At 44.5% G+C, this 13,573-nt stretch overlaps 1 protein-coding gene across 1 annotated transcript in view; it reads left to right on the forward strand.

Annotated features, from left to right (window-relative positions):
- zfhx4 (zinc finger homeobox 4) overlaps positions 1-13,573 on the forward strand; it is a 52,921-nt gene that overhangs the window by 17,405 nt on the left and 21,943 nt on the right. Inside the window, exon 5 of the mRNA XM_068747794.1 lies at positions 1,432-1,666. Coding sequence (XP_068603895.1) covers positions 1,432-1,666 — 235 coding nt within the window. The remainder of the gene's footprint in view (positions 1-1,431; positions 1,667-13,573) is intronic.

Below are 13,573 nucleotides of genomic sequence, written 5' to 3' on the forward strand. Positions count from 1 at the left end.
CCTCTTTTCACAGAGAAACAAAGATAGCTGTAATTAATGGCCCTGAGCTCTGGACTTTGGGAGCTTTCTTCTGACAACTCCAACTTAATTAAAACTTAAGACTTCTGAAAGGGACTCTGGCTGTGAGGGGACGTCCCACCATCTCGTGAGAAAAGCCCAGTAAGATTTCTTACAAAAGGAAGAAAGAGGGAAAGACAAAGAGGAAAGATGTTTTAGCGGCTGTAGCTATGTTGCTAATCCCTGTTTGTCAAAGGAGGAGGAGGAGGTCGGGGGGGGGGGGGAGTGGAACTCACACACCTGCAGCTAAATGTGCACCCCACACGCACACACACACATATTCTACACATTCATTTTCATCGTCTTGCTTCACGGAACGCAACGCAACAATGCTCAGGAGAAAATAGTACCGTGCTAACATTTCTTGTGCTTCAAATATGAAACATCTTCCTATAGAGCCATGTGAGCCAGAGTAGAGCTAACGCGCACATGCACACACACACACACACACCTGTTTCTCACATGGCTGTGTCAGCCAACAAACCATAAACTATCGTCATGAGCCACCTCTGTATCTCTACACATCTTTCTTTGCTCTCTTTTCCTCCCCCGTGGATCTCTCTCTCTCTCTCTCTCTCTCTTTCTCTCTCTCTCTCCCCTTCCCCTCCCTCCACAGAGGATCAGATAATAAAAGCTTGGCCTGGTCTTTTGTTTTTGTGCATTGTTAGCCCAGCAGCAACAACAGAGGCGCACTTGATATGCTTTGCTTGACTGGGTGTATGGGAGTAGGGCTAGGTGAGATGGGGGGCGGGGGCGGGGGGGGGGGGTCTTTAATGGCTGCAGTGCCATTAAAGAGGCGACTGGAAATTAAGGCCTTGCAACTGACAGCACACATTGAATGACAAAACCCTGCAGCTGCTAACAACGAGGAGAACTGGACAAGGCGCGTTACAGACAGACCTAGTCTCCTAAACGCAATCTCACGGGACTTCTTATACATTGTGTACAACGTTTTACATCTAAAACGTGTACAGTTGGAATAAGTATCGTACAGTACTCATCAAAACTCATGTTATGCTTTTTCTATTTCTCTCCTTCTTTGAAATCATAGCAATATTTTATATATATAATATATATATATATATTGCTTTAAAGTTATATACTGTAGAAAATGCTGGCCCAAATAACCAAAGTGTTCACGGTTTGCTTTTCAATAAGATGCAGGACTATGGAAGGAAGAATAGAAGGAAACATTTTGTCACTGTTAACAAAAAACTCCCAGAATATTAAGAAGATATTGTTAGATTGACGATATTTCTATAAGGACAATGCTTACAGGAAATACATGCATCTGGGAGAGCTGTATCTCCAGCATGCTTAGGATGTTTCAGAATGTTGTCTAACCTCTGCGCTCTCCTTCTTTCTGCCACGCAGCACTTGCAGAAGCAGGACAGCGCATTCAATCTGGAGTCGTGCGTCTACTACTGCACGCTGTGCGACTACTCCACCAAGGCCCGCCTCAACCTGGTGCAGCACGCCCGCTCAGCTCGCCACCAGCAGAACGAGGGACTACGGAAACTCCAGCTGCACCAGCAAGGCCTGGGAGGGGAAGAGGATGGACTGAGCCTCCACGAGCTGTTCCAAGTCAAGGAGTGCCCTTCCAGCCAAGGTCTGTGCTTTTCTACCCTTCTTTGTCTGTTTGCTTAAGGTTTTAATCTTTGCGATTACTTAGGGATGGCGACATATTTGTGTCGATTCCTTTTTTTTTGGTCATCCGTGCCGTTTTCTGGCGCAGCACACAGACATCCTGACTGTATTCTTGTTTCTTTTTTTTTGGTTCGAGTTTTTGTTTTTCAAGCTTTCGATTTAACTTAATTGCCGATTCCAGTTGTGGTGGTCAGTTTTCTTCGTTTGAAGTCAGATCCATCTTCCTTTACACCGCTCCCCTCTCTTTTTCTCTTTTCTCGCACCACTCCCTCTTCATGTCAAACCTCCCTCCCTTCCTCCCTCCTTCCTTTGGCCTTCATATCCAGATCACGTCTCCCGATACAGACCCGTCCATTCCTCCTAATCTCTCTAAAATGAGCATACTGTTCTTATTAGGCTGCCGCGTTTATATTTGCAACACACACGCACACATATATACTCTCGTGCACCCATCCCATGCACAGGGACATCTCAGGCAGGCAAGCAGTCAGCTTATGAAAGTTCACCTTGAGAGTATCTCATAGTGAAAAGGCCTATACACATATGTGTAACTAACTCACACACACACACACACAACACACACGTATGCAAAGGCTACACAGTCTCTCCCTGGAGTGAGCTTTCATTTCCTTTCTCATGACCAAAGCAATTTGGCTTTCATTTAAGACTCTCCATCCTGCCAGCAGCTAATAAGTGTAACAGAACTGTAAAACATTCAGAGAGACAAAAAAAAAAAGAAGAAAAGATTAATCGTTTTTCTTTGAGTGGGGGTTGGATGGTTGGTGAGGGGTTGCAGGGTGTAAGGGGAGGGGGGCCCGTGCTGTAATTTAAACCAGAAGAGTCAGGGTCCATTATTTAGTCATCCCTATGTTAATGCTGCCGGGAGAAAATGAGCGCTTAACTTGTTTTTGCTTTGCTTGACCTGAAGGAGCGGGCGGGATGGGGTGGGGGCTAACACGTTTTCAATAGCATTCCAGCATAGCATTAGTCCATACATCCATCTGTGTGTGTGTGTGCGTGTGTGTGTGTGTATGTCAACATGAATCTGTGCGCTCCCCAAAGTGTCCTGTTTATACTGTACATGTATTCCCAAAACAGATGGGGCCCATTGCTTAGAAACATATGTGAATCCCAACACACACACACACACGCACGCACACACACACACACACACACACACACGAACAGGAGAAGAACTCTTAATCCTGAAATGGAAACTGTTGCCAGTCTACGTTTGGTTTTAATTAGACATGGATCAAAGTTACGGTGAGATTTGGGGTGCAGCAGAAAACCAATCTTAGATAAATCATTACTGTGCATTTTAAGCTAACCCCCGTTTCTCCTGCTCTCTCTCTCTCTCCTTTTTTGTCCTGCTTATTCCATCTCTCTTACTCACCCGCTCCTGTCCATTCTTTCATCCAGAACACAAGCCCCCCCGCTAATTTGAACCTTTTCTTTTTTCCCCCTCCCATCCTTTTAACAACCTAAACCAGTGAGCGCAACCCGGTTTTAAAGCTGTCAAAAGCAATATTCGCCTCATCGTATGTTTGTTGTTCGGCCTTTTCGTTTTACACGTTGGCTCTGATGCCGCTAGGATTCATTTCCACGAGGCAGCTGGTGCAAAGCACAAGCGGACGTTGTGCTTTGTCCAAAAATGTTAAGCCACCTTTTTTAAAAGTTGTTATAACAACAATATTCTTTCAAAAGTTGCACATGAAACATCTCAAAAGTATTTCCTCGCAGACCATAAAGGATTGGCAGCTGTAGACGGTCGACATGTTTTAACCAGGAATCAAAATTAAGACAACTGATTGCAGTTGTTTTCTTCTACTATACATCTGCATTTAATTAACAGCCATTTTTTTTCTTTCTGGTTTATTTGTTATTTGCTTTTTTTCAGCTGAGCCCCCTTTTTGTTTCAGATTAAACAGCAACATATTGGGATATTACACAGTTACACAGAAGAAAAGACATAACTGCTCCGGGCCCCTATAGTGATAGATGATGCGAATGTTTTCACTGATGGAAAAGACTCTATAGTAGGCAGCATTTCTAGCCAGCGTTCAGTTTGAGGTCCCTCTATTTGTGTGTACGTGCACGTGTGCATGCATACTTTTAGTTTTCTGGGGCTACAACTCCTGACTCGAGCACTTTCTGTTCATTAGAGACTAGTATGAAAAAGATTAATTTAAGTGCTGACCGGTATCTTTCTCTTAAAGCCTGGGACCTGGCACTGAGCCAGATAATTATAGGCCCATTTGGGAATAAGAGTTCTAATGCTCTGGACTTTATGTACATGTGAATGGCTTTCATTAAACAATTTTGATGCTGATTTTATGGTCTAATTAAGGGTACGGTTCTGCAGAGACACACCACAAGGGTATAGGTGTTCTGAACAAAGGCAAGAGTGTACAAGCGCGCATTCTGCTGGGCTGCATTGTGTGCGTGGGACAATATAAGTGTCGCAGATGCACATTACTCGAGAACTTGTCAGTCTTTGTTCTCCTTATAAGTCTGGAATTCCCCGATCATAGGGCCAGTCATCTCATCATTTACGCTAGGTAAGCACGATTGTGAAAGTGAAGATTGTGTGACTGTGTTTTGCTTACTAGTGCTGACTTTCTTATGTAACTTTCAAGAGTATCCATTGGAGACAACAAAAAAAAAGACCAATCAACGCTCTGTCTGTAGAATGAATAGTGTGAAAGAAAATTGAGTTCATTAAAAAAATGACAGTTTGCATCAGAGGAGTGAGCATGAATTCATTAATTGCCCCTCAACATTAAGGACTCGGAGGTCATTTTGCTTTGAACACCTTCCAAAACTTGATAGATAAATGTGATTTTTTAATTATTTTTTTCCCTTATCCACCCCATAATGAAGTTAAGCCAATGAAAAGATTGTTTCGAAAAAGAGACATCTGACAGATTGCAGGTCATGGGTATTCCATCATCTATCCTGTGATTTGAATTTGTTTAGTTGGACATTAACAGTCTCTGAAGTTGAATTGTTGCACTGATTTTCCTCTCCTACGATTGGTCCGATTTGTTTGGCCTTCGAGAGGAGGTTTGTGTATGTGTGTAATGTCCTCGCCCATTAGCCCAGTGCTCCATCATGTGTAAAGCTCCTCATAAGCCAGGCCGAGCCGAAACACTGGAGCCTTCTCTGCATACTTTACTTTCTGTCCCCCCCTTCGTTCCCTCTGTCCCTCACCAAAAAGGAAAGGGAGATGGGGATCGTATGGAGATAATTATTTCCGAGAGCCCAGCCTGTCATCCATCCCTCCACCACACATCTCCATCCCTCTATAACCCCCCCACCGCTAACCAACGTGCATTAAAGAGGGACAGAGAGGACCCTCTTTGTCTGAATCTGCCTCTTAAACAAAAGACCTCTTCTGACTTAGAGACACCAGCATTGCTTTTTTCATGTTCATGTGAGTGAATGTGTATGCGTAGGCGTGTGCGTATGTGTGTGTATGCGTGTGTATATGTGAGTGTCCAAAGCCTTTTGTTTTCTCTGAGTGATAAGGCTCTGGGACATTTTTTTGGTCTCCGTCAAATCAGGCGTAGCTGTGCTAACCATTTGCTTAGCGGCTGTAGACTAAGAACTGAGCCTACTGGACACTTGGTGCCGCCCTACGTGTATGTGCGTGGACGTCGACTTGTGTGTGCACGCTCAACCAGTGGGAAGCGATGGAACATGGGCAGAGAGCAAACTTTGTGTGCCATCGTGCCTCTTTTCAAATGCTGGCATTCCTTGTTTCCAAATTTATCCACCCGGAAAGTGTCTGAGGTGAGTCAAAGGGACGAAAGCGATCATTCGATTTCCAGTGTGGGGAAAGGGGTTTGATGTCTCCCAAAGAGTGTCTCGTCGTGATGACACCAAGGCATCTTTTAAGGTATTAACTTTTCCCTCCTCCCTTACTTTCATTCCTTCATCTCATACTACACCCCCCCCCCCCCCCCCCCTTCGTTGGTGGGGGGTGGTTTTGCCATTCCAGCGGTTCTCTTCTCTTTTTCAAGAAGGTCTCTCCTCAGACAGAAGTCTATTTCCAGGGTTTGTCTCAGTAATTTGTGGCCATTACATAAACAGTCACGGATGGCCAGAGGAGTAAGAGAAAAGATGCGATACACACCCAGATCTCGTTAACCGCCGGAGTCAGTGCAACGTTAGCCATTTTCCTTTCCCGAGTCAGCAGGGAGACCCTCTGACTGGCCTGCTGAAGGAGGATTTTGTCCTTGGTTGCCATGTTGGGCTCCTGAGAACGCCATCTCCCTGATGTACTCACTCATTACGCATCTGTGTCTGGATTTGATTTTTAATAGGTTACGGCAGCTAATTATGCCGTTTATTGATTTGCTCCCAAACTGCAGATTGACTACAGTTAATAAATTATTTGTGACCTTTTCTTTGTCATTTACCGTGAAACTGCCAGATACATAAAAAGTCCTCCCGTTTCCAACAGTCGGGATCCATTCCTCACATAATAAAAAAATGCAGAATGTTATTTTATGTGTCCAACATTAGCAAAATGCAGTCTCCTTGTAAGAAGTGCTCTGATGAGTGAGTTTACCCCAGAGAGTTTATGTGGCATATGGAGGTCTTTTCTTTTTTTATTGGTGTATAATTAGTTGGAGATAAGACGCTGGGTTTTAAATAATTTGTCATATCAAAATAAGTCTCATTCATATATGTATATTATTATATTTTCAGCAAGTAGCAATTTACCCCAAATTTCCCAAAACCATATTCTCTATGGCTGAGGGAGTAAAAGATGTGGTCATTTTTTGAATAATTCCATCCAAGCGAATTATAATTACTTTGCGGTCTGTGTATGCACATAGGGAAAAAAGGGCAGCAGACTGACTTGTGCCTCCGACAAAAAAAGAGCCTCGTTCACCATAAACTATTTTTGAAATGGTGTGTTGGGGCGGTATGGGCTCAGGCCGATTGTTTTTCTTTGAGTTCAGCACTCTTTGGTGGAGGGGTATTACCCGGGCTAAATTGTTCCCTCATGTTTTCCGCCAAGGTTCTGTGCCCGCCACACTGACAGTTATAATTTGCAGAAATTACACTGATTATCTGAATTAGCATACCTGACCAATGCCACATTAGTCTTATTTACAATACAAAGCCATGGGGCTATGAGGACGCATACTAAAATATGACTTAACCCTTTGAAGAGGGGACTGGCATCGCAGCGCCAGGACATCGCTCACGTCTGTGATATCGCAAAGAGCTTATGGCCGCATTCCTTATGGGACTGAAAACCTCTGGAAAAGACCTGGAAAAGGAAGTGGTCACACGGCATGTTTTCACTTACTCTCAATTCTGACCTTTCTCTTGAAATATTCTTTTTCACCTCTCAGCTCTGGTCCCCGTCTTGTTTCTTTCCTTTTTTTGTGCAGCCTTCATCCAGTCCTCCCCCTCCCAGCCAACTCACATAGGCTCTTTAGTTTCTTCTCCCTCACCTCCGTTCCCCTCATACACCCTCTGTCCATTGACTCTTAACCACAGATGGACGAAACAATAGGCCGTGTCACACAGCATTAAGACAAACAATCCGCTGATGGGAGGACGGCTTTGTGGAGCCGGAGCTGCAGTGAGCAGGCATTATGCTCACTCGGCCCAAGCAGCCACTAATCTCATACCGCGATGATTTCATTCACGGATGGACGTTTAAAGCAGCCGACCGGTATATATGCACAGAAGAAGAAAGCCGGATCACGGGGAAATATTGTCAGGAATCGTTTTGTACATTTGCAGCCGCAGCAGCAGCAGATTCTTTCTTTCTATTGCACCCTTCGGCATCACTCTCCTACTGGTTTCCTTTACCTCATCCATCAGTAGAAGCTATGCAATTGATAGCAGCTATCGATTACCTATAGCCAAGGCTAATCATCACTAACCGGAGGAAGCTTTGCAGCTGTAGCAGCTGTCAGAGGCTTGTCGTACGCCCGTGTGACTCTGTAGCGATAGCTTTCCGTTGCTTGCTTACAGCAGGCTCACAACATTTCTGACCATTGGCTCTCTTTCCAGAATAAAGGAAAGGGCATTTTATCAGCCCTAGGGAACACTGAGAGACATGCCAAGTTTCACCTCCCCACCTTTGTGAATAAGAGCCGTCTCCCGCTCGCTCCTTTTCTTCATCTCCCTAATAGGAAATTTGAGCACACTGTGTGAGATTAAAGCAGAGAATCAATGCCTTCTGAGCAATAATTTCCAGACAAATCTCTTTCATCTTTCCTCTCCCTCTCCCTCTCCCTCTCCCCCTTGTGCTTTCGTTCATTTTTTTCTCCCACCTCCTAATGCTAACAGGGGGTCCCGTGTCATGACTTCCCTTTTGCTTTTATCATGTTCTAATAATGCTCTGAAAATAGAGCACGAAAGATGATTGTGACAGAGACAGGCAAAAGGGATGCTGTGGGGAAAAAAAGAGAAGACATTGATAGACTGATAAAAATCCATTAAATGAGCCTTGGTCTTGATTTGTGCTTTTATGTCAATGTCTTTGTTCAAATTAGACAAATATGCCCGCTGCTTTAGTCATCTTGAAGCTCCTCACAAGATGCCATCTTCTGTTGCCATTTTTTATGAAGCCTAGAAGTTAAAAAAAAGGAGAAGAAATGACTGGCAGGCACATTTAGGGGGATGAAAATATACATTTCACAAAATCGAGGTCACTGACAGGAGATGGATGATGAACAGAAGGCGCTATGCAGACATGCAGTGTGCGCAAAGTCGCCTGTGCAATGCAGTTTACCACAGACCATAAGGCATACACGCACACACACACATACATGACACACACACCTTGGCCAGGCCTTTGTTTCAAAAGCAGGTTAATGGGGAGTGAGGAAGAGGAGCATTGCAATTTTCTGCTCTTTAGGCGCCAGAGAATTCTCTTCAGTGTAAGAGAGACCAGACTCTCAGCGTAATAGGCATTTTACACCCTCATCACCCCGTCACACACACACATGCACACACACACACACACACATACAAACACCATCACACACTCGCCAGAAATGTGTGGGAGTGTAATAGGGATTCTATGGTGTGTATTGCCGGTCCCCAGAGTGCCAGTAAGTGTTAGACATGCATAGAGTCGGCAATGAGACAATCAGCATTCTGAAATTGAAACCTTGTCTGGAGTCACGCAGTAGGAGAGGAGAGGAGAGGAGAGGAGAGGAGAGGAGAGGAGAGGAGAGGAGAGGAGAGGAGAGGAGAGGAGAGGAGAGGAGACTGGAGAGGAGAGGTGATGGGACCACAGACGGCAGAGAGAAAGGGATGAAGAAGTGGAGAGGAGAGAGGACGAGAGAGGCAATAGGAACTGATATTTGTTTAATTGCCTTATAACTGATGACACAGATAGTGATGTCAAATAAAGAGACGCCTCTCGATGCAGCTGTTTCTGTTTTTGTGTGCGTCGTCCTTTCATCCCCCGGAGCCTGGTCAACTCAACTGAAGACTGTCCCCTCCAGCTGCATCCAGTATGGGACGCCATTAAAGTCTTATGGTTTGTGCCATATCAAATCATTCGGCTTAATTAACAGAAACACACACACACAAAACACGCACACTCATCATTTGGAATCATCTTAATTATTCTGTAACGTTGTTGATTATTAATATCTCTGCTTCATATACCTGGGGATATGAAGACGGTAATGTGTTCACCTATTCCCTGTGCTTGGTTTGCAAGGCCTGTGTGTCCGTGTCCGTGTGTGTGTGTGTGTGTGTAAGAGATGCTCCCTCGACTTTATATCTAATTGTCTTTTTTAATGACAATATTCCAATGTGTGCTGGCTGCATGTAATGAGTCAGGGTGTGTCAAAGTGCAGTCCTGAGCTGTCTGCTCGAGTTAAGCTCTTACCGTCTCCTGTGGGAGCCTCCAGCGCACACACTCGCACACATTCACATACACACACACACACATGCACGCACTCAAAGAAACAGTATCAATGTGGGAGTTCCTGTATCTGACGTGAGATTAAGAGGGCCAAGTGGAAGAACAGTGAACTGCTCTGTCGCATTTGGAAGAACGAAAAGAGGGCCATCCTGTCACACACACACACACCTAAACGCATCCTGTGCTGTAAGTGAGCAGTAACCTCCCTTGCATTATTCACAGTGGCCGAGTGATCGAAGCCTGGTTCAATAGCACTAAAGCGGCGCATGCTGGAGAGATTTGTCTTACAAAACCTTGACACACACATGCTCACACACACACACATACACACACAGGCGCACACATGCTCTCACACACATTGATTTTCAGTGGTGGGAATCTCCCAGGCTTTGGACGAAAGGCAGGGACATGAGAAGGGCTTCCCCGTCAGAGCAACCCTCTGACAAACTCACACACACATGTCCAAACTCAACCTAAACCACACACACACACACACACATACACACGGGCAAATGCTATAAGTACTTCTTTAAATTAGATTTTATGACAATGAGGTCCAGCGATATAAAAAAAAAAAAGACAGATGACAGATCTGCGTCTTCCATTTGATGGAGTTTCATTTACAGAAAGATGAACTGATGGTTAAATGTAAAGCAAGGGGAAAAAAATCATATTTCTTTTTGTGCTGACTCGCCTGTTCTTTTGCATTTTACCATCAGGGTGCTTTTTGCAAGCAAAGCAGAAAGAAAAAGAAAAATCACGCATTCCCAGATATGTCATATCTTTCCTCTACAGTGTGTGCGTGTGCGTGTGCGTGCGTGTGCGTGCGGAGGCCCGTTCAGTCTGCAGCCTTGCCTTGATTTTAATGTCGAAACACCATTCAAACAACTCCGTTTTTGTCGTTTGTTGAACACAGTAGTGTTCAAGCACTCACATGCCTGTTAACACTGACACAAACACACCTATGTCCCCTGAAGACAGGTGATCAACCAGACCCAATCCCTTGTAATCATCTGGAACCCACACACACACACACTCCAATTCCAGGTAATGGTTTGAGGCAGGGGGCTGAAGCGTGGGCTTCTTTCCCTTAGCCCCGGTGTCTTAAGCTGCCATTGATTAAATGTTAACTGATATACTCGGCCCTGGCAATCTTGTTAGGGCTGGAGCAGGCAGGCAACTCGACAGACAGTTTAGGACCCTCACCCTCCTGATCAATAGCACAGATAAAGATTTCATCCATCAATGAGCTCCCAAAACAAAAGGTATCTGGTACCTGATTAGGCCCGTGGGGAGAAATATGCGCACGGATTTGAGCCTGAACACACATGCACACATTGTCCCGTGGGTTGAATCGCACGAGGAGGCAAACACACACACACCTTGTGATAACAAATAAACACAGCGGCATATAAAAATCTGCATGTGAGCATTAAATGAACACGTGTTTCACACACTTATTTTGACCAATATAATACTTGCACCAACCCCATCTGAAGCCAATCAGTTCCACCCCTAATAGTGTAATTACAGCACACACACACACACATACATTTGCACAGAGAAGTGTGTAGATAAGGCTGCCCTGACTTTTACTGGATGCAGGTTAATTATGCCGTGTTAGTTCACTTAGGTGTGGGTATTTATTTGTGCATGCACGTTTGTGTGTGTTTTCTCAGAAATGCACGCGACTCTGTGCTTCCTCAAATGTGCATTTAGATCCTCAGAGCATGCCAAAGGCACCGCAAAGCAGCCGAATCAATGTCTGGGCGACCACTGCTGTTTAAGTGTATCAATAATGTTCCCCTCTCTTCTTTCCCAGCTAAAGTCAAAGGGCAGTTTGAAAGTCCAAGCCCGGCCGCAATTAAGACTTAATTATTAATCAATACAAGAAGTCATTTGAATATTGATTCTTCCTTTTTCTTCAAATTGTTAACATATTCCCCCACCCTGTCTTCGCTTTTTTTTTTGTCACAACTTTCAAGAGAATCAATATTTCTCTTTACACTAATCAGACAAGAGCGTTTGCATAATTGCAGCCCAAAACACAACAGGATATCTGCATAGGGGTCAATAGCCACAGGTGGTCGCGGGGTGGGGGTAAGGGGGGGGGGGGGGGGGGGTCAGAGCCCCTTCAATTCTGAGAGTTTTTTCAAATCCACTTAATGATGCTCTGTGGCGGTTGAGGAGCAATCTCATTTTGGGAGATTTTGGGCGACATTTGTTGTCACAATGCCAAAAATGCATTTCCATATTTTTCACGGCTGACGTTTCCTTTGATGCGATGCTGTGTCAGAGCGTAAATGATAGCAACCTGCATTTTATTTGATTAAATATAGCTTTGCTGTTTTATTTTCCTCTCTCTGCCATTTTGAGGGGCTGCAAGATTTCCAAGTGGTGTGTCGGGGGCCCGGGAGTCTAATGCATGGAAACATGGAGCTTTCTGTTTTCTGACTGCTAGCAAAGATAAGGTAGAGATATGGCTTTTGCACTGGCTCAAATCTAAAACAGATCCCGCTGGGGGGGGGGGGGGGGGGGGGGGGGGGGGGGGGATAAGAAAGTGAAGGAAAGGAGAAAGGGAGGGGTGGAGGTAGCAAGAAAAGGGAATATTGTCAATCTTCTAAGTGTCTGGCGGTGTCTCTTTCTTTCTTCCCCTCTTTCTCTCACTCTCTCTCCACCCCCCCCCCCCCACTCCCCTCAGTAATCTGATTTATTTGAAGCACATGTGTGCTGCTCTGCCTTTGTCTGCTTCTATTTGGGCCAGTGGGGGCCCATATGACATTGTTTAGCAGTAATGAAATGGACATTTTTTGCATGTTTTTGAGAAAGTCAGGAAAGCCAACACTCCTTATTTGTAACCGTCTGTGAATACCATCTCCGGGGCAGTTGCCCCCGGTCTGTTTATTCCTCTATGTGTGTGTGTGTGTGTGTGCGTGTTGCATTCAAACATATGTGCCCATGTGGTAATTTTGGAGATGATTCCGAGCAACCTAATGAATATTTTGGCTTGAAGATATTTTTCTTTTTCATCTGTGACTCTATTCTTCTTATGTTGAAGACTCCTGTCATCCTCCCTGACCTCAACACATAATACGACCCTGATGAGGCACACATTTCGTTTTTCTTTTGCACACTCCTCAATAGCTGAAGATGTGTCATGAAGACTTATTGTCAGCGCGTGAAAGTGTTATGTGCCAAGGTTAGCTCAACAGCATCCATCAATGAGGAATGCAGAATGAATACCAAGCCGATTATATTATGAAATATTGTCGCCATGGAACTCTTAAAATGATGATAATTCACATTCTGTTCTCGCTAGTAAAAAAACAAAACAAATGGGTGTAAGGAATTAATTGCTCAAAGCTACACGGAGACAAACAACATTTTTCCATGATGCCAACTGTATTTTTAATCTGTCTTTCCTATCTCCGTAAATCTTTTCTTTGATTTCCATCCGGGATTACAGTTTTGTTTTTGGTGGCTCTGAAAGCAGATGGTTTTTATGCAGCTAAAAACGGGACAGTAGCCCAATAGGATAAAGATCTCTTTAAGCATTATCCATTTGGCCACTGCCCGTTACAGGCCTATTTTAAGCACACACACACACACACAACACACACGTCGGTGTTCTTTTAAGCCATGGCAGCCATTTTATTAGATTCTCTGATTCCCCGCCTCGTACTAGTTCCCGGAAAATAAACCTTGAATGCATGACAAGAACCAGTCGGCTCCATTGGGAGCTATAGCTATCCTGCTGGTGTCTTTGTTTACCAGTGCAGTGATGGATGGACAGATAGAAAGATAAATGGAGACATGGAGGGACGGATAGGATAGGTATATGTGAATGCCATGTGAAAAGATATCAAATAAATGGACAGATGGATAGATGGGAGGATAGATGGATAGATAGACGGATAAATGCGGCGGGGAGATCTTGTTGGGCTGATAGAGTTG

The sequence above is a fragment of the Brachionichthys hirsutus genome, chromosome 14 (genome assembly GCF_040956055.1).
Source record: "Brachionichthys hirsutus isolate HB-005 chromosome 14, CSIRO-AGI_Bhir_v1, whole genome shotgun sequence".
In the NCBI taxonomy this organism is placed as follows: Eukaryota; Metazoa; Chordata; class Actinopteri; order Lophiiformes; family Brachionichthyidae; genus Brachionichthys; species Brachionichthys hirsutus.